The sequence below is a fragment of the Eschrichtius robustus genome, chromosome 13 (genome assembly GCF_028021215.1).
Source record: "Eschrichtius robustus isolate mEscRob2 chromosome 13, mEscRob2.pri, whole genome shotgun sequence".
Lineage (NCBI taxonomy): Eukaryota > Metazoa > Chordata > Mammalia > Artiodactyla > Eschrichtiidae > Eschrichtius > Eschrichtius robustus.
Genome location: NC_090836.1, coordinates 94,065,205 through 94,086,941, shown reverse-complemented (window position 1 = coordinate 94,086,941; position 21,737 = coordinate 94,065,205). Strand labels below are relative to the sequence as shown.

Here is a 21,737-nt window from a genome sequence, read left to right as displayed (position 1 = left end):
CATTCATATCAAAGCCAAACAGAATGTGTTAGACGTGGGCCTCTTGCAAGGTCATTAAGCAAATGTTCTGCTTGCACGGGGAGGTCAGTACCATTCCTTCCACCAACCTGGACTGAGCTTCAGGGCACAGAGCCTCAGCTGTTCATGTCAATATCCAGTTCCATTTGTGAAGCGCTCAGTAGGTGAGCGCTTATGAATGAATGAACAAACCTCTCCTTCCTCTCCTCTGTGCCTCTGTTCTCACCATAGTTCATCTCACCAAAGTAAGGGCCAGAAGGACCCCTCAGAAGTCACCTTGTCCAACTGCCTGTGTTACACATGAGGCCCAGGGGGGGTGAGTGACAGGCTGGAGGTCACACAGCAAATTAGAGGAAGCACAGGTGCAAGAGGACGACCTCTTCCTTCCAGAGATCATCCTGAGACCTCACACAGTGTCTGTCGCCTGAAGCAGGAGGGTGACACTGGCCAGGAGAGATGAGAGCTTCCTTTATTGGCCACCTTGCTGCTGAGTCCGATGCAACCTTCCAAGGGACAAGCTCAGGGTGGCTTCCTGGGCTGTGGGTTGTCTTTGGATCGTGAGATTGATTCCCCCAGAGACCTGGGCACCTTCCCGCCGCCTGCCTTCACCTGGAGAAGAGAGCAGCTCCACTAAGGAGAGGATGTCTGGTCCCTGTGTGGAAGTGGCACAGATGTTGCCCCATTTGGGGTGCGGAGGTGCAAAAAAAGCAAAGTGCAGGGATGCAGGTCTGCTGGATGATGAGAGGGCCCGGGAGAGGCTGTGTCTCCCATGGGTGGCATGGGAGGAGGGCGATCCGGGTGGGGAGCCAGGCAGAGGCCAGCTGACCTTGAGCCGGTGGATACCAACCTATGGGAGGAGCCAGCCTGGGCCGTGCAGGGGGCAGCAGCATGGGGCCCTGTCACAAGGAGAGGCCAGGAGAGAGAAGTGAGCCCTGAGCTTTACCCTGGGCTGTCCCTCAGCTTCCCAAACTTTCCCCGTTACTCTAGGGCAGCTCGGAGTGGGTAGGGGGACCAACCTGGGGAGAAGTGTGTGCCCAGGGGGGCCAGGAAACCTTGTCCCCATCCCGACATTTACAGCAACTGTTTGTTGTGGAAAAGTCACTTTGCTTCTCAGAGTCGAGTTTCTGCATTAGCAAAAAATGGGTACATTAAAAATCTTACCTCATAGGGTCACTCATGGCTTTGTACAAACCGTTACCCATAGGAGTGTCTATTCTGTGTACTGCTGCCGCCCCTCTGTTTGGCGTCTGGTACACATTCCAAATCTGTGTTGAGTCAGTGTACAGCTAATCCTTAGGGAGCATTTCCTAGGTGATGAGCGGTCGTTTCGTCCTCATCAAATCTATGACTGTCCTCTGAGGGGCACAGTGACTCTTCCAGGCCACGCTGCTGCTAAGCGCAGAGCTGGGATTCGAACCGGGGCAGCCTGACTCCCCAGCCGGTGGGCTCGACCTCCACGCACCGCCCTTTACTCGGTGACCCTGCTCTATAAACTGGGAAGTTTTGCATAAGTAATACACGTGGGTCCCCGGAGGAGGGAGAGGAGTGGGATTGCCACTCAGTGGAGGAGGACACGGGGACAGAGGCAGCGACTTCCCGACCATCCGTGCCCACTATCTTTCTAAAAGAATTGCCATTGCACTTTTTACTGAGCTCCCGAGGTCCCCAGCCACACCCCCTCTCCCGCCAGCGACCGCCCCCCGCCCTCCGCCTCAGCCACTCACGACCACGTCCGGGTTTGTGGGCGGGGCCAAGTCGGCCTCGCTCGGCTGCGGCGAAGCCCCAAGGCTGCTGGTCTTCTCCTGCTTCCGCCACTTGGCTCGCTGATTCTGGAACCAGATCTGAGATGAAGGCGAGAGAGGATGGAGATAAGCAAAAGGGATTTTCTCCATCTAGTTCCTCCCCCCAAAATGCATAATGACGGCGCCTTCCAAGGGACCAACCCTTTACAGTTCAGGAAGCTCCGTGGCATCCAGGATTTCTTTGGATCTGATCTGCCTTGGGAGAAGGGACCCGGGATCACAACCTTCAGGGGTGTGGGCTCATGGGAGGGGGTGACGCAGCTGGGTGCCATGTAACTGGGAGTGGTGGGGTCTGCGGTGAACAGGGGCTAAAGGGGGCAGCTTCTCAGTTTTAGCCAACAGTCACCATGTGGAAATGTGAGGCCAGCGCTGCAACCTCATTCAACTTCTAAGGCAGAAATCTTGATTTTTATGTGAAAGCGCTGAGATTTAAGATACCGTGCAGCTCAGATAAAACCCATCTGGGTTCTTTCCTGCTGGTGGGCCACCGGTTTGCCACCCCTTTGGGCCCCGTGGCATCTATAGGTTGGCTGAATGTTGGCGGTTCCCTGTGTTCACAAGTGCCCTGATTGTCCATGACATGCTGCTGTCTGCACTTGATCATTCTGCCGAGGCAGATGCTGAATTCTGGGCTTTACACTAGATGCAGATGCTACCCACCTAGCTGGTGACTGATTTCAAATAGGAAGAAAAAGGGGAGAAGTCCAGACAGGGGCGGTCGTTCACCAGAAGAAAAGTAGGTTCCAGTGAAATGAAGGGTGGAATGTTGACATGGACCCTGGAGCAGATTTTGAATTCGAATGAGTCCATCATATTTTTAAAAAATTTTTTTATTGAAATATAGTTGATTTACAATGTTGTGTTAGTTTCAGATGTACAGCAAAGTGATTCAGTTATACATATACATATAAATATATATATTCTTTTTTAACATCCTCTTCCATTATAGGTTATAAGATATTGAAAGGTGGATGGGGGGAGGGATAAATTAGGAGGTTGTGATTAACATATACACACTACTATGTATAAAATAGATAATCAACAAGGGCCTACTGTGTAGCACAGGGAACTCTACTCAATACTCTGTAATAACCTATATGGGAAAAGAATCTGAAAAAAGAATAGATATATGTTTATGTATAACTAAACCACTTTGCTGTACACCAGAAACTAACACAACATTGTAGATCAAATATACTCCAATATAAAATAAAAAAATTTATATTGTTCTGTTTTTCAAGGATTGCTTTTTTGTTTATTCATTAAAAGTGAAATTATAAAAAAAAGATATTGAGTATAGTTCCCCCATCATATTTGTTAAGAAAAAATTAAGAGTGATTTAGAAAACTGTTTTAGAGAGAGTGCCAACATGTAACAATTGAATTTGCTAGAGCGGTTCTTGCAGGACTGGGGATATGCAGAGGGCGAGGCATACCTCTAGTGAGTGACAAGGGGCTACTGTATCTCTAACCACAGAGGAAGCCATAGACACTTGGGGGGAAAAATGACAGATTACAGATTAGGTCTCTGACCATGGAGGGTCCTTGCCACCTCTCTGTGCTGCCTCCAAAGTGATGCCCATGTGTTCTAGGTCAGGGGTTGGCAAACTAGAGCCTTGGGCTTATCTCTGGCCTCCTACCTGTATTTGTACAACCCTTGTGCTAAGAATGGTTTACAAATTTTTAAATGGTTGGGAAAAAAATCTAAACGAGAATAATATTTGGTAACACATGCAAATGATACAAAATTCAAATTTTAGTGTTCACCAGTACAGTTTTATTAGAACATGCTCATTTGTTACATACTGTGAACTACGGCTGCTTTTGTGCTACAGGGGTAGAGTTGAATAGTTGTGGCAGTGACGTTATGGCCCCCCAAAGCCTAACTTAATTAGCATCTTGTCCCTTACAGAAAAAGTCTGTTGAGCCCTGGTCTAGATTGTCAAGACTTATTTTGTGAATGAGGCTGTGTGGTGAACGTTGTTCTGGAGCTACAGCCAAGCGCAGAAGGAGGGAGTGGAAGCAGATATCTCTGCTACCTCCGTGTCCATCCCCCGAGGTGAGAAACCGTCTTATAACTATGGTGGCCTCATTTCCTGGAAAATGATATTTGGCCAATATAACTGTACTCATGGGATAAAGCCAATGGAAAATTTCTGATGGGGCAGCACCAGAGGGTGCAGGATACATGGGATCTTACCCATGGCCCCAAGTGCATTGAGGTGGGGGGCCGAGGGCGGGGATAGCTGTACCTGTACCCGAGCTTCTGGGAGGTTGATCCTGGCTGCCAGCTGGTTGCGGACGTGGACATCAGGGTAGTGGGTAAAGTGGAAGATCTTCTCCAGCTCGTGCAGCTGCTCGGTGGTGAAGGTGGTTCGGATCCTCCGCTTGCCCTTCCTCTCCTCTGGATGGAAGAGGGTCCAAGTTGGGTTAGTGACCTTGGTCTCAGTGAAGCTTTTGTGCTGTCTTGTTCTACCCGTTCAACCCCTGTTGCCACTACCTGGCCTCTAGCTCCTTAGGTTTGGAGTTTTACAAGGTTCTCTTTCCTAGAAACTCTGCTCCTAGGCTGACCCCCCTCTTCCATCCATCCTGGACAGTGTGGCCAAGATGACCTTCTAGAAACTTCTTTGATTGTCCTTTCTGCTGCTCAGATGCCTTCAAACAAATTTCCCTTGTCTGTAACAAGGAATGGTAAACCACAACTTGGGGGCCACATCTGGTCCACTGTCTGTTTTTAGAAATAAAGTTTTATTGGAACACAGCCTGACCCACGGGTTTATGTATTGTCTATGGCTGCTTTGGGCAGCCATAGGCGACTCTATATGGCAGAGTTGAGTCGTCGAAACAGAGACTGCAAAAGCTAAAATAATTACCATCCAGCCCTTTACAGAAAAAGCACAGCAGTCAGCCCCTGACACTCTTGTTTCCAACCACTTGACTAGTCTCATGCCCACTCAGGGCCGCTGCATCATAGGTGGGGTCCTAGTGCAAAAGGAAAATGTGGGTTCAGAAAGAAAGCTTTTTCCTTTCTTCCTCTCTCTCTCTTGACTTGTCAGGGTGGATTTTTATTTGCTACTTAAGGCCCTGCTCCCTTGGGCACAGGGATACTAATAGCATGAGTGTGGACCCTCACAGGGCCCACCCTTCAACTTGGTGCCAGGGTGCCTGTGCCTGACCTTGACCCTTCTCACATCCGTGCTCTTCCCTCCCCAATACCCCCAACACAGACAACAGAGGAGGCAGCAGTCACTGGGTAGGGGCGGGGAAACAAGTGGCTGAGAGCCCATCCCAGGGAAGCAGGGAGGCTGTGAGAGGGGCCCTGAGCCTGAGCTGAGGCTCCAGGCCCCTGGTACGTGCTTCGTGGTTCCACTGGATTGCGCTTACGAAACACAGATTCAGACATAAAATCATTAAGAATTTCAAGAGGGTGACCATGAGCTTTAACCCACAAGTGCCAGGCCTCCTTCTGAGCGCAGGGCCCTGTGCGACTACACTGGTCACACACAGGCCCATGAAGCTAGGCCTGCGTGCCCGTGTGTGTGTGTGTGTGTGTGTGTGTGTATGTGTGGATGTTTGTGAGAGAGAGACGGGAAATCAGGTATTCAGTTTGGACGTGTTAAATTTGAGATGCCTGTTGGCTATTCAAAGCAAATGATCAAATAGGCAGATGCTTATGTGTTTGGAGCTCAAAGGGGATCTCGGCACTGAGGTTTACATTTGGGACTCATCAGCGTATATTTGGCCTTTGATCTCATGAGAGTGGGTGAGATCACTTAGGCAGTACGAGAAAAGTGGAGGGTCTAGGAGTGAGCCTGGGTCCATCCACCATTTAGAGGTTCAGGAGCCAACGAGGGACCCAGGAGAAATCAATGCGGGAGGCCAAGAACAGGTCTCTGTGGTAGGCGACAAGTGCAGTGACATAGACACCTAGTGAAGAAACTCTTTTAAGAAAGAAGGCTCAGCTGTGTCCATGCTGTGACTGGATTAATTGCAATGAGGACAGAAAGGGGGTCCTTGAACCTGGCTGCATGAGGACCTTAACGTTAGCAGTTCCCACAGAATAGGGGCAGCAAGGGCCCTGGGGCAGTGGGCAGAGGAGAGAAGGGGAGGGGAATTGCAGGACGTAACAACTGTGCACATCTTCAGAAAGGTTTGCTGGGATGTGGACGAAATATTGCAGTTGACAGCTGGAGAGACCATGTTCATGTGGTCCCAGGGATTTAAAACAAATTAACAGTATAACATCATGTAATCTCTCCAGCCAATCTCTCTCTCAGTCTATTTTTGGGGGAACCCTACCTAAGACAGAGGGAGCTCAGATCCACAAAATTTCATAGAAAACGTGGGGGAAGAGAGGTTTGGAAAGAAAGGAGTGATCACAGACTTTAAATTCGAGAGGATGAAGGGGAAGAAAAATAAGAAACAATCAGTGTGTTTATTCAACACCTATTAAGTACCAGGTATAGTGCTAGACCCTGACCTTGGCCTGTGTGTGTGTATATTTAGCTTGCCTTGTTCCAACATGGATTTGTGAGGCATGTGGTCCCGAATTTGGCATTTAGGACGTCATTGAGGTCCACAGGAAGACTACTTGGGTCGAATTAGGATGGTCAGAGCCAAGCGAAAAAGAACAATTTTGTGTTATCCACAAACACACTAAATACAGTGTCTCTGATACTGGGTAGGAACTTCAACAAGTATATGTTGTATTAAATTGGATTGAGGTGTGAGTGGTTGGGATGAAGTCAAGGCAGTGAGGAAAAGAAGAACATTTATGTCGAGAAGTTTCGAAAAAGGCTAGAGGGAGGTCGGGGAAAAGTCTGGAGTGCAGCCTGGAGCATATATCTAAAGACTCTCAGGAGGAGAAACTGAGGAAGAAGAGTGAGGGCTTTGGTGGCTGCTCGATGGAGCAGGGCTGCGGGGCAGGCTGGTCAGAGGTGCTCACTAAACCTGGCATTGAGTTGTTCAGGACAGGACAACGGGAGCTCAGGTCATCAGCAGAGAGTGAAGGAGGTGGGAGGGGTTAGAGGCTGGAGGAATGAAGAAGGGATTTGGAAAGCTGCTCTGGAGAAGGGCGAGAGAAGCTAGGAGAGTAGGGAGGATGGAGATTCAACCAGCCTTGCTGTACCTCCTGATGGAACCAAGGGACGGTCAACATTGGAGGAAGCACCAAACCAGGTGGGGCAGGTTTGTCTCCCTGACCATGGACTTCTGAGGCCAGGGTTACAATTCTAGTCTGACTTGCAACAAAGACCACATGATGCAATTTTAGGAATAGTAGGAAAGGTACACCCCCCCACCCCCACCCCAGATCACCTTCACTTTTGGGGCCAATTCCTACCATTCTAGTTGACCACCATGGCTCCTGATTTCTTTCTCACTCCTGTAAGAAAAGTCTGCTCTCAGAAAATGATGGTGAATCTAGGTACGTCCTGTCCTGGCATCCCTCACGCATATTGGCAAGACTCAAACCCTCTGGGGAAAGCAGCCTGCTGTTCTCTGTCTCTCTGTGTCTCTGTGTCACTCTCCACTGTGAGCTCCTGGAGGTCAGGGACTATACATTGGACTTGCTGAGTAACTGGCACCTATTGGGAGCTTCATAAGTATTTGCTCTAAATGAATAAAGGTGAAATTTAGGCTCTCTTCTCAACCCATTCGGCAGATAAGACACTGTCACAAGAAACAACGCGGAATGATTTGTCTGGACTCTTGTGCACTGTCAGATGTCACAGGTCAGGAGAGAGCAGAATTAGCTGGAAAGGAGGGGTGGGGATCTAAACTCTTGTTGAGGTCTCCTTACTTCCACTCAGTCCACTTTCTTTTTCCCCCCAAAAGAGGTAAAACCACCACAAACTATGAGCTGGAGTAGACACAGTGAAAAATGGATTTCACTTGTGATGGTTTAGCAGCTGAAGAGATCAATTAACTTTTGTGTGTGTGTGCGTTTATTATCCATCCTGCTATCGTTGGACAGTAGAAAACCCACGAAGCTGGATGTCAGAAGCCCTGAGCTCTGTTCCTGGCTCCAGTCTACAGCTTGGGCCATGTTTCATTTACTCTCTGGGCCTCAGTCTCCCCATCTGTAGAAATGGGGGAGGAGAGAGGGTTTGAATGATCAAGTCGCTAAGGTCCTGACATTCTGTAATTCTTTTTCTCTTCAGTTGGAGGCTGAATGGCTTAAAAGGCCTGGCCTTGGGCTTGCCTGGTGGGCGAAAGGAGAGGGCCAGAGAGGAGAGATTTCTGCTGAGGGTAACTCTCCTGGCTGAATTGCTCCTGCATCTCTGAGAATCAACAAGTGCATTTCATAGTCTGCCTTTGGTCTCACCCCTCCTGACTACCTCTCATTTTTGTTAGTCCATTTTTTTATCCCCTCAAAGTACTTTTACTCATTTTTCTGACTCTTGGAAGCTTCTTGGGAGTCCCGGACAGTGAGGTTTCAAACATGATTACCCTCTAGAGTAAGCTGTTGGATTTTGAACCAGCTGATGTGATCTGATTTCTCTCCTTCTCTATCCCCTTTTCCCTCCTCAAGTCCACCCTACCTTTTAAATTAAAAAAAAAGAGATATTTATTCTATGTTTAGAGCTGGTGGTGTACTTAAGGGATAGAGCCAAACCCAGCCAGAACTGATGTAGAGAGAAATGGCAAGCCATGCTGACAGTATCTCATTCATTCATCCATTCATTCACGAGGTCAGCATTTTAGATGATATTAGTGATACAGTGCAGTTCTATAGAAAATTGCTAAAAAATTTCACAGAATGGAAGATTCCAGGCTGGACGGGAAAACTGAGGTCAAGGACAGCACGGATCTGGGATTCTTCTGGGAATACAGAGCTTTGGAATAGAGGATACTGAACAGAAAACGTAGGGTGCCAAACCGGAATACAGGAAAGTAAGCAATGTGGAGAACAGAGGATTAGAAACAGAATGTAGATTGTAATAGAAATAAGCTATCTCCTCCTTTTTCCCCAGAAGGAAAATTAGGCAAACAAGGGCTCATGACTAAGTATAGATTCCTTAATAAAATGATTATTTCAAGTTTCCATTTGTGTAATTAAGGGAGCAGCTATTAAGATATATATGGCTTTCCCATATTTCCTGTAGGACCAGAAGGGCATAATTTGGAGATAAGGTGAAGAGGAAAAGATCTGAACCCTACCCTGCAAAATAATTGGGGAGGGGCTGCTTGGCAAGTTATGGGCCAGTAAGAAAAATATTATTCTCATTAGCTTTGAACTATACATTCTCAGGATAAATGTTTATTCTTGAGAGATGATGATAATGATGGTTATGGGGTCTATGTGTATGTGCCCAACAGCTGTAGTGACTTCTCCTGTGAAGAAAGGTGTCTAAAATTCACATGGTTGGCGAGATGGAGGCTTAGCCCCAAGGGGACCGGCCTGCAGGACTCAAGGGCCAAAGCCCCTCCCCTAAGACTGAGCATGGGTTCTTGGGGTGTCAATAGTCAAACACTGATTATCCCCATACAACTCTTCTTGGGCTGTTATTTGAGACTGAATATCCCTAAATTGGAGAACTATAAAAAGGAGTGGTAGGGAGAGGGGTCCTGGAGTTGAGATCATCCCCAGTGAGTGGGGGTCCCTGAAATATGACTAGTGACACCCCACCAGAAGAGCCATTTTGGGAGACAGATAGACTTGAACCTGGAGCTAGGGAAACAAGGTTAGGATCTAAGGCTGGACCTTGTTGAAAGTTTAACTCCTTAGGTCTGCCTTGTTCAATATGGTAGCCACTATCTACCTATGGCTGTTAAAATAAAATAAAGAATACAGTTCCTTAGTCACACTAGCCATAGGTCAATAGCCACATGTGGCCAGTGGCTACCATATTGGACAGCACAGATATAGAACATTTCCATTATCAGAGAAAGTTCTATTGGATAGTGCTACCTTACAGGTTTTCTCATTGGGTTCTTGAAAAAGTCATATTCTGGGTCTCACTTTAAGTTTCTTCTTGTGTTGCAGTTTCCTCTAATTGCCACATATGTCTAGGAAGGAGAGTATCCGTCAGTCATAGAGCTGACTTTGATGGTGTTGGGAAAACTGGAAGTACAGGGAAAGTGAGAGGACGGGAAGACTGGCCCAGGCCCATCTCTCTGCTGGTGCCTGGGGAGAAGGAGCATGTCCAGTGGAGAGGATGGTGCCCTGGAGCTCCGGGTGGTGACTCAGGGCAGAATGACCTGCCCATGGTCCACAGGGCGGGGAGGATGGGGAAGAGCAGAATCTGAGGGGTTGGCTCAGGAAGTATGAAGGTCAACACTTCAGTTTTCCCATCAAATGCAGGAAGAGGCTGCTGTAGGAAAGGAGTGAAGGGGCCAGGAAGCCTGATGCTTGGGTTACAGACCACAGTAGGTGACAAGAGAGATGAAGCAGGTGAGGGAAGGCAGAACAGCATAAATGGAATGTGGAACAGAGAAGAAGGCAGGACACAGGACTCTGCAGGTAGAATTTTGGAACCAGAAGGAACCTCATTAAACAGGAAGCTGGAAGTACCAGTTCATGGATGGAGCACCCATTGCATGGGATGATTCTTCATCATGGGGAAGGGGGCAGGGAACTGCCGCCCCTTTCAAGTTGCTCCTCACCCGGTTATTAATTGTTGGAGCTGTGAATCACACTTCAGTGGGTCTTCAAAGAGAACGAGTCAGCAGAACTTAATTAAACCTGAGATGTTTAGCACATTGATCATAAGAAATACACAATTTACACAGGTGATTAGGCCACCTAATTATAAACTGATGTTTTTCCGTGCATGGCTCCCTTCCCTGATTGCTCCTTCTCTGAGGTCTGCTAATTGGCCTTAGCCGCTCAGCTAAGGCCCCGGGGGCATTGCAGCTGGGCTAAGACTCCGGAAACGGGCCTTGTCCTTGTCTTCCCAAGGCAGCGGGTTGGGCAGGATGGAGATCCAGGCTCCCTTGGGGGCCCTCCTGCAGGCTGAGGACACCTGAACAGGACAGGTGGGGTGCAGGCAGGTGCCTCCCAGGGCAGAGATGCTCTGGCCTCTTCCCTCCGGGTGTGGTCCTGGACTTCTACAGTTCCCTGTGCCCACAGCGTGCAAGGCACACTCCTTGGCCCAGCATTCAAGCTCTTCAGGCTCCCCCCTTTCCAGGGTCACCTGCTTTCTGCCCAATCATCACTTCCATTATCTCTGTTCCACCTGATCGCTTCTAGATTCCCCAAATTGGCCATGCCTTTTTATCCTCCAGGGACTTGCTCACTCTACCCCCTACATCTGCAAGCCTGTCCTCCTTCTTTGCCTAGTAAACTCTTACTCATCCATCAAAACCCAAATCAGTCAAAGATTTCCTTCTCTCCAAGGTCTGTTGTGAATCTCCATGTGGAAACACAACGGATTTTTTTTTTTTTTAATCGATAAGTAAAGAGTGCTAAATTTCAGTGTGCAAGAAACCAGCCTCCATATTTGTACAAAAAAAATCTCTCTCAATCTTTATGTATCCATGTGTCAAAGTGTTAATGGTACTTACTACTGGACAGGAGATGGTAGAGTTATAGCTACGTTTTCTTTTATCTTCTTTCTGTTTATCTGTATTTTTAATTTTTCTATAATAAACGTGGATTACTTGTATAAATAAACAACAACCCAGAGAATACAGCTAGAGTGGAAAGAGATGAGGATAAAGAAATTGCTAAAAGAAACAGCTGAGAGACCATTGGAAAGCTCACCAGCCACGGATTTGCGCCCTGTTCCCAGGGGTGACTGGGTCAGTGCCCATCCGCCCCTCAGCAGTGTGAAGATGGTTATTTTCCACATGTATGGTCTCCCTTTCATAATATTTTTTATATACGGCTCTCAGCATATATGTCCCCTCATACTCTACCACACTTTTCATTTTCATATGTTTTTTTTCTTTTTAAAATAGAAGTTGTACCTTTGTTTAAAGGATTTTGTGCGGGAATGCTACAAAACAAATAGCAGGAGGGCTCCTCTCTTGACACCTTGTGAGGGCACCAAAGTGTAGCCTGCTCCGTCCCCCATTCATCCAAGGTCTCTCTGACTGTGCGTCTCAGCGGAAGCCTGAAATTCCCCAAACGTAGGTTTTAAAGATGCTGATGGACATAGATAAAGGCCAAGGTGCTTGGCTTGGCACACGTCACCTCAGCCTACCTCATTCCTCTCATCTCCGCCGACATTGGTCCATGATTTCTCAACTCCAGCCACCCTGAGTTTCTTTGTTTCTCAAAAGGAATATTCCTTTTTATTCCTCTGGGCTGCTTCACCTGCTTCCCTCTGCCTGGCATACTCTCTCCCCTCCTCTGCCTGACTGCTATCTCAGATGCCACCTCCTTCTGAAGCCTTCCTTCAAGCAGTTTGTTGCTCTCTCCTCTGCATTCTCAAAGCACTTTGTCAGGTTTGTATGTTTCTCTGTGTTGTTACAGTGTGGCTCTCGAGACGGTGTGCTTGGATTTGGGCACAGGGTACTGGAACATGGGCTGATTACATGTGCTTTCAAGGTGCCATCATATTTAAACAGTTATAACTGTTTTCCTCACTGAGAAGTTGTGTGTGTGTGTGTGTGTGTGTGTGTGTGTATGTGTGTGTGTGTGTTTGCTTCCCTCCTGCCCTTATTCCTTTCCATTCTATACTTGTGACAATGCAGGGGAACAGACAGACAACACAAGCTGTGAAGCTAGAGGATGTTTCCTGATGTGACACAGAAAGTGTCACAGAACTTGTTTCTATTCAATGCGGGAATCCATATTCAGTTACCCTTCCCGCCGAGAACTGAGGAAGAAGTTAACTAGCTCTTATCTCTGTGAAAATACATACAGAAGGCCAGCCCAAGTGCAGGTATGCAGAGCACCCAGATTAGAGGTATCCAAAGCCCCAGGCCCTGTAAACAGGGAGAAGAGCCATTTCTGGCCAAAAAATGATTAACAACTGCCACAGTACAAGGAGTATTTGGAGGAGTAAACCTCTGTAGCAACAAGCATTGATTAAAAGAAAGGAAAAAAGGAACTTTGAGAGTTCTATATATGGGGACTGAAAGTGACCTATGAGGAGTCATAAGGAATAAGAAACCATCACCCCAGCATGGAAGAGTGGGAGAGAAGAAGAGGAACAGCGAGAAGAAGGCTTGGCCCCAGCCCTGAGCCAGGGCTCCCTCTCCCAGGGCCCAGAGCAGAGCAGAGCCACTGCCTTTAGTTCTAGGCAGCTGGGGGCTGAGGAGGAAGGGGAGGGGAAGGAGGGAGAGGAGGGGGAGGAAGAGAAAAGAAAGAGGAAGGGGACAGGGAAGAGAGGGGGGAAAGAGGAAAATGAGGGGGACGAAGAAGTGAGGAAAGGTGGAGCGGGTTGAGCTGTGTTCCCCTCAAGAAGAAATGTCTAAGTTCTAACCCCTGGTCCCTGTGAATGTGACCTTATGTGGAAATAGGGTCTTTGCAAATATGATTAGGCTAAGGATCTTGAGATGTGATTCTCCTGGATTTAGGGTGGGCCCTAAATCCAATGGCAGGTGTCCTTATGAGAGAAAAGAGAGGAGGAATCCACACAGACCCAGAGGTGTCAGCAACCGCTGGAAGCTGGGAGAGAGCCATCGAGCAGGTTTTCCCTCAGGGCCTCTGGAAGGAATCAACCCTACCAACACCTTGGTTTTGGAATTCTGGTTCTGAAATTCTAAGATAATAAATTTCTGTTGTTTTAAGCCATTCAGTTCGTGGTAATTTGGTACAATGGCCACAGGAAGCTCAGACAGAGGGGGAGGATGGGGGAAAGAAGAGGAAAAGGAGGAAGAAGAAGGGGGAGGGGCGCAGAGGCTTCTAAAGGGCAAAGCCTGGAGGCATTGAAAGGGCAAGAAAGATTGAAGTGGGAGAGATGGTCCGTGTGCCTGGAAGGTGAGGGGCAGGAGGCCGTGATGGGGGAGGAAGCTGGAGATCAGCAGGGCCAGTCTGTGAAGGACTTTGAATGTCACACCAGTGGGTTAGGGGTTGATGAACTACAGCCTGAGGCCAGATCTGGCCCTCTGCCTGTTATTGTAAATAAAGTTTTATTGGAAGATAAACATACGCGTTCATTTATACCTTGTCTCCTTTTCAGCTGTGATGGTAGAGTTGAGTAATTGCCACAGAGACCATCTAGCTATCAAAACTTAACGCGTGGCCCTTTGTAGAAACGCTGCTGACCACTGCAAGAAGATATTCTTCCAGTCTCAAGAATTCCACGGTGCCCCCGGCCACCCCCACCAGATAAGAGGGGCAGAAGCCAGCACCGCCCCAAGGTGGTGTTGCCAGGACTCTCATAGCTGACCCCACTTCTGCTCCAGGTGGGTGGCCACTACTTCTGGTTTTATTCACCTTTGCCTCCCCAGCCTGCAGCCTGGCCCAGGGTAAGCACTCAGCAGTGATTCACTGAGGGACTGAATGGCCCGTGAATGGACAAGGGAAGATATCTGTGTCCCTCCCAGGCCAGGAGATCCACACTGGTTTACCCACTGAAGTGGTCCCTTCTTTGCCCATCTTCCTCTCTCCTTTCCCCCCCGGGACTCGCAATTTCCCTGCAGAGGGTCATCAGTGGGACAGGTGCAGAGATGACCTCTTTCTTTCCGGGGTCTGATCCTCCAGTACAAAGTGACTTCCTCCTGACTGGGTCTCCCTGGACTTTGAGGCTCCCCGAACTCTGGGGGGGCTTTCCTCTCTCAGGAGGAGTGAGAGGGCAGCTGGGCTTAGCATCCCTTCAAATTGAGAGACCCTCTTGGATTTTTCCACTGAGGCTGGGGAAGGTCCAAGCCTTAGATTATGAGGGTCCCTGTGAGAGTGGGAAGCTGTGGGGAGGGACCTGGGTCCCTGCCATGAGAAATGAGGGAGGCCCAGCACTGGCCTTGGTCTGGATCACTGACCTGGCCCCGGCTCTGGCACGTATTGCTCTGTAGCACCGAACAAGCCAGTTTGCCTCTCTGGACTTCAGCCTTCTCAAAAAAATGGTCCTTGGACCACCTGCGTCAGACTCACTTGGGAGAGCGCGCTAGAATAGATTCCTGGGCTCCACCCTAGACTAGAGGCAGAGTCTTAGGGGCCAGGCCTGGAATGCTGCATCTTCACGAGCTCCCTAGGGGGCTGGGATCCGGAGGTAACGCTTGCCAGTCAACCTCCAGGAGCCCCTCTGTGAAGCCCTTTAAGTGGAGACAAAGAGGTGTTTATTCCTCTGTTGTTATTATTGGGTCAGGGGAGGGCCCTGGATGCACCTCTTCTGTCCTGTTGCCCATTCCCTGAGGGCTCCTGCATGCTGTGTGTGTGTGTGTGTGTGTGTGTGTGTGTGTGTATCTGTGTTGTGTGTGTGTGTGTTTGGTGGGGAACAGGACAGAGGTGGAAAGGCATCAGCTGGGCCACCAGCACTGGTGGGGGTGGGGCCTTCTGGGGGGCAGTGAGAGGTGGAGGTGATGAGTAGGTCCTGCCCTGCCTGGCACGGACACCCCTCTGCAGGGTGGAAGCTTCTGCCATGGAAAATGCCCACGAGTGACACCACCGAGGCTTTTGCGCAAGCAGCTCCTTGTGGAATCGGTCATGGCATGTCGGAGCGGGGAGGGCCCTTAGGAATGTTCTAGCTCTGTTCTTTCGTGTTCCAGATGAGGAAAGGAAGGCCCAGCCAGGGGAGCAGCTTGCCTGAGGTCCTCCAGTGCATCGGTGCCAGACCAGGTCTTAGAGGCCAGGTTTCTGGAACCCCAGCTTTCTGCCCTCCCTGCCCAGCCTAGCATCTCACAGAATCCAGCTCTTTGCAGTTTGTGCAAGTTACCTTTGTAGTTGCTGACAAGCTGGCATCTCACCTGCATTATTATTTACTTCACATTTAAACAGACTTTTGTTTTGTTTTACCTAAATAAATACATTTATTTTAAAAGAAAACCTCACATCATGACCATAAATGGGTAAATGGTATCATGTGTCATAAATAGAAGGTTAGTGTAGAAATCATTACAGAATGATTGACATAAATAATCTTTGTAGACAGGAATGAAGATGCAGATGTAGAGAATGGACTTGAGGACATGGGGAGTGGGAAGGGTAAGCTGGGACGAAGTGAGAGAGTGGCATGGACATATATACACTACCAAATGTAACATAGATAGCTAGTGGGAAGCAGCCGCATAGCACAGGGAGATCAGCTCTGTGCTTTGTGACCACCTAGAGGGGTGGGATAGGGAGGGTGGGAGGGAGACGCAAGAGGGAGGGGACATGGGGATATATGTGTATGTATAGCTGATTCACTTTGTTATACAGCAGAAACTAACACAACACTGTGAAGCAATTATACTCCAATAAAGATGTTAAAAAAAAAAAATCTTTGTCTGCCTGCCCCTCAAAGTCATCTTGAAAACCACCACGGCGACCCTTACGAGTCTTGGACATGCTGAATTCCAGCCCAGCGGGGAGACGGATGGACTTAGGCCACATTCAGGAATAATCTAGAGTGGATGGTCTCAAACCACCAGGGTTCAATTCTAATGCTACCTACTCTGCGGTTTTTGCAGGTGATTTGTCTTCTTGATTTCATCAGCTCTAAGGTAGGGCTCACAATTGTGACAGATGGATAGAACAACGGCCGTGAGATTGCCATGAGAGCCGTGGAGTACCGTCCAATCTTATGACTGCTATTTTCGTAAGCACTTGCTGGGGGGTCTCCTCTGGGTCCAGCGGGATAGCTGGCATGAAACATGCCAGCAGCTTCAGGGGAGGTTTAGAATGACCGGCCTCCTTTTTGCCATCAGCCAGTGTCAGGCTAGGAGAAGGGAAGCTGCTCTGGGAGGGGAAATTAGATCTCCCTCTTTCTCCACGGCAGAGAGGACAGACATGGATTTTATGTAGCTGCAGCAGGGGAGGCTCTGGTTAGACCCTTAGAAGAGTGGTTTCTGTGAATGCTCGTTGCTCATTCAATTCACTGGAAGATATTAATGAACTTCTCAAAATCAAGCTGGGGCCCTTTCCTGTTGATAGGCTGAGCTACTGGGAAAGCTGCCAGCTCCCCGGGGACGTGTTGCCCGCCAGGGTCTTTCCCTTGGCCCGCCTCTGAGCACAATCCCCATCTTGGGAGACTTGGTGACTTGGTGGAGGGATTGGAGCTCCATGCTTGGTAGGAGAAGACATCACGGGCCCCCCTGAGCTTCCTTTCCTTGGATTAAAGGGGTGGAAAGGAAAGAGGACTGGGACCCTTTTGTGAGATACTCCAGGCTCGTCTCCTATCAGACTCCAGTGGACCCTCGAGGCATCACCAGCTCCATTTCCTCCGTCACTCAGCCGTCTCACCGAGGACGAAGCTGAGGCCAGAGTGGAAAGGCACTTTGCCGAGGTGGCTCAGCAGGCCGGGGGAGAGGTGACACTGACTGCTGACTCCTGACTCTTAGCGTGTATGTGCCCTCCTCCAGCCCTCCTCAAGCTGGCTCTCAAGCAGGGGCCTGGGATCTGGTCATTGTTATTTGGGGGCAAGTCCTGGGGTGGGCACTGGCTTGGGGTGTGATCAGGGTGGGCAGGTCCGGGACAGAGCTTCAGCCACTAGAGGCCGTGCAGGCTGAACTCTGCTTACGAAGGGAAAGAACACGACAGAGCCAGCAGGTGTTTGGGGGCGGCTGGGTGTCGGGTCCTCTGCTTTGTGACCTGGGGGCATCACCCACCTCTTCTCTTTACAGATGAGTTTCCACATCTGTCAAGTTATGATAATTATGCTTTTCTACTGAAGTTAAGGAAGAGACATGCACAGCCTCCGGGACAGTGCCGACCACATTGTAAATGCTGAATAAATAAATGATAGCTCTCAGCTGTGGCCTGGTTACAGGAACAAGCCCCAGGTCCCTGCATCCTGCAATGAACCGAGCCTTGGTCCACAATTGGAACAGCCCCAGTCCCGGGCTGGGTAGAAAAGTATTTAAGGCTACCAGCCCAGTGCCTAACATCTCTTTGAATTCTGAAGGCTTCTCTTCTGTTGATGTGGAGCACCTTTCTCTCTGCCTGAGTGCAGCTGGGTCTTGGAGACCCCGGAGCAGATGAGAAATGGCCAGAAGACACTTACCCTGGGGCTGGTCCTGCGGGGGTCTCTCCGGCCGGGAGTCTGCAGCTGCTGCTTGCCCGGTGCCCTGCCCACCTGCCCCTTCCGGCCTGACCGCATCACTCCTCTCAGCCGGCCTCTTTAAGATCTCCTCGATGGAGAAGGACAGGCCCCGCTTCTTTGGGGCCCCACAGCACCCGGAGCTCTTCCTCTCCATCCCCCCATGGAGAGCCGGGCCCGCCTTGGCACCCTCCGCGGGCAGCTGCAAGGGGGACAGAGGGGCCTATGCCGGTGGAGGGTGGCGTCCTTCCTTTCCCGAAGCTCCCAGAATCAAGAAGGTGAGCAGAGGTGGACCCTCATGTGGGATTATCCAAGCAGGGTTATGTCTCCATGGGGACTTCCGTGGGTCACCTCAAAACACCCTGGGATCAAGGAGGCAGGTCACGTCGGGAACACCGGAAGGGGCTGAACCCCGTGCCCATGGGCTCAGAGCCCTCGCCAGCTCCACGTCGAGGGAGTCACTATTGCCAAACTGGGTTCAGTCCTACTGCAGCGAGTCTTCTCCGGGGTGGTCACCTTCACAATCCCCAGCGTAGGCCGGGGACCCCGAGGTCACGGAGACAGTGGGGAACATGGCAAAGAGCTGGAAGGAAGAGGGAGCCTGCCCAGGGAGATCTGGAGGTGGGGTGCCCACCTTTGCCCTTTCCGCTGGCTCCGGCCAGGCCTCTGGAAGGCTGGAGTGCCACCGGCGAGCCGCAGGTGCCCAGCTCAGTCCTGGGCCGCAGTGTAGCTGGAGGGGCGCTCCCAGAAACCCTCCTGGGTTTCTCTTCCTTCCGCTGTTCCCAGACTCCAGAGCAGACCTTCCAGAGTACCCGTGCTTCGGCTGCCCTGCAGATGGAGGCTTTGGAAGGGGGTCACTGGGTCAGCACTGCCAGGCTGGCTCTCTGTGACGGGGCTGCGCTGGGCACTGGTGTCTGAATCTCCCCTGGCGTCTCTGGTCCGACCATCGCTTTCTTCCGTTCTCTCCCTGACTTCACTGCACAAGCCTCTCCATAGGCTCCTGGCCCGGGGTGCCTCTCCCTTCCTTTTGGGGTCCTTTCTGCCCCCCCTCCTATTTGCATGCCTCTTGCCTCCTGAGACTGCACTGAAGGGGCACTTTCTCTTTGTCCAGGAAACTGTTCCCTGGGAGCCGATAGGCACCCTCCCGTCCTTGCCAGGAGTTCTGTTCCCAATTACTGTGTAACCAGGGAGGAGGAGAAAACGGCTGATAAGAGAGGCAACTCTCCACCCTCTTTACGGCCGGGGATGCAGGTGTTGGGGGAAAGGGGTAAGAAGCAGAGGGAAAGTGAAGGATGGGAATTGGGGGTCCCGAGGGGGTGTGCGCTGGGGAGCTGGTCAGGCCGGAGCGGGACAAGGGAAGGTGGGAACAGCATGGCCAGGAAGTGTCCCCAGGCCCCATAAAACGTGTTTACTCAGCAGGGAGAGTTTATGGGTCACGCGTAGGCTGGAGGCTGGGCCAGGGTGTGGTCCGCTTGGTGTTGGCCGAGGGCAGTCCCTCTAAGATGTGCTTTCCCGGGCTTGCAAATATCAGAGCGAGAGGGGTCTCCTGAGGTCCTCATGGGGTGTGTGGGGAAACTGAGGCCCAGACCACGGCACAGTCTCATCTAAGCAGGCCTTTGGGGGAGCTCCAGGGTGCCAGGCTGGCCACAAGGTGCCATCTGCACGAGGGTGACAGATACCCTGGGAGAGACTGGGAGAGTGAATGGGGCATTAGAATCCAGACCTTCTCTCAGAGGGAGGGGGAAGGGGAAGGCTGATCCTTACTCCCTGAGGAGGACGAGTCAGAGCAAAGAGCACCTGTCCTGTTTCAGGAGCCGTGGCCCTGGGAAGGCTCAGGTGGTCTGGTCCAGCTCGGGGAGACTGCCACCGCTGCAGTCACAGGCGAACGCTCAAATCTTGGGAGCTTCACTGCTTACTCACGTCACAGTCAGTGTAGTTGAGCAACCCTTTGGGAACCCAGGCTCCTTCCAGACTGTGATGCCACCCGTCCTCCAACTGTGGGCTTCAGGATTTCCAGGGAAGAGGAGAGAGCAGAGGAGGGAATGGTAATGCGTCAGCAGTGGAAGCGGTTAAGTGACTTCTGTTCATATTCTGTGACCAGAATGAGTCATAAGGCCTTGTCTAGATGCTGGGAAGGGGACTTCTCGTCTGGGCCAGGAGGAAAGTAGCCCAGCTGGGTTGGTGCACAGGGAAATGCCTCCTTTACGGTCAGGTGGCCAGAGTCCCACAGGAGTCAAGCCCCCTGTTGGAGGCCAAAGGAGTTGTTGCATTGGGAGAGTGGGTCTCCTTCTGCTTGGGGAGGAGAAGGTGTGATGGACACTTGCGGTGGCCGGTGAGGAGGGAGGACAGGGACTCCAGGGGCTGAAGCAGCGGAGGGGAGGGAAGGCCTGGAGCCAGGGGCTGTGCACGCACTGCCTCATCTAATCCACCCAACAGCCCTATCAACTGCGGTCACTCATGCCATTTTACAGCTGAGGAGATGCGCCCAGAGAGATGAGTGGCGGGTTACAAGGCTACGCAGCTAACCCGTAGAAGAAGCAGCACTCAAACCTAGGTGAGTCCAGCTCTGAAACCCACACTCTGCTCCCTTTGCCATAATCCCCAGAGACCATCCGGTCCAAACTTCTCACCGTGCAGATGAAGAACCACATCTCAGAGAGAGAAGTTTCCAGAGTCACACCTGTTCTTTTCGGCACCTCATTTGAGTTCCTTGTATTCTCTCTCTCTCTCTGGGGTGAGCCTCGCCCTCCAACACCTGCCCCCCGCCCCCCGGAGGGTAAGAAAGCAGCCCTTGTGGTGTGGACCTGGACACTTGCTCTCCTTCCAAACCATCACCCTCATGGTGAGCCACAGCCTGGGCATTCCCACGTGTGTTCATCCCACAGATGTTTCTTGAGCATCTACTATGTGCCACTCACCAGATGGCACATAGAGATGCAGATGAATGAGCCACAGACCCTGCCCTGAGGGAATCACACTCTAGGGTGGGGAGTGTCGGGGAGGGGAGAAGATGGCAGCAGACAGGCCAGCGAGTGGCAAAGTGGTCACTTTGGTGGAAAGTGGTCAGTGGTCAGTGGCAGAGGAGTTCAGAGGAGTAACTCTGTGCAGCTGTTTGGATCAAAGAAAGCTTTGACGCGGAGGAAGGAGAGAAGGAGAGCCGTCGCGCAAGTTCCCTCAGTCTACCCTAAAACACACAAGCAAGGAAAGACACTTGGCTGCATGGTGCACTGTTACTAGTTCATTGATGGGAGAGAGATTTTATTTTATGAAGAGGCATTTAGGAAGAACACGCTGGAAAGGTATGTTGGAGCCATCTGTTCATTTATATGTCCATCCATTTGCCATTTTCAACAACAAGGCTGTTCTTGGAGGGTAGTACGTGAAGCAAAATAAATCAGACAGAGAAAGTCAAATACTGTATGAGTATCACTTATATGCGGAACCTACAAAATAAAACTAACTAGTGAATATAACAAAAAAGAAACAGGCTCACAGATATAGAGAAAAAACTAACGGTTACCAGTGGGGAGAGGGCAGGGGAGAGGGGCAGGATAGGGGAAGGGGATTAAGAGGTACAAACTACTATGTATAAAATAAATAAGCTATAAGGATATATTATACCATACGGGGGATATTGCCAATATTTAATAATAACTATAAATGGAATAGAACTTTAAAAAACTGTGAATCACTATGAAGCATATAATATTGTATATCGACTATAACTCAATAAAAAAATTTAAAAATATTTTTAAAGTACCCACAGTGATGTGCCAGACTGTGATTGCAGTACTGGAAATAGAGTTGTGATCAAAACAGACAAGCCCCCCTCTTTTCATGGAGCTTAC

At 50.2% G+C, this 21,737-nt stretch overlaps 1 protein-coding gene across 1 annotated transcript; it reads right to left on the bottom strand.

Annotated features, from left to right (window-relative positions):
- Positions 1–487: 487 nt before the first annotated feature.
- On the bottom strand, positions 488–18,836 carry ISX (intestine specific homeobox). Its single transcript, XM_068561976.1, is given in 6 exon segments — positions 488–724; positions 726–914; positions 1,743–1,859; positions 4,072–4,223; positions 17,854–18,091; positions 18,759–18,836. Coding segments are annotated over 6 exon segments (1,011 nt in total).
- Positions 18,837–21,737: the final 2,901 nt, after the last annotated feature.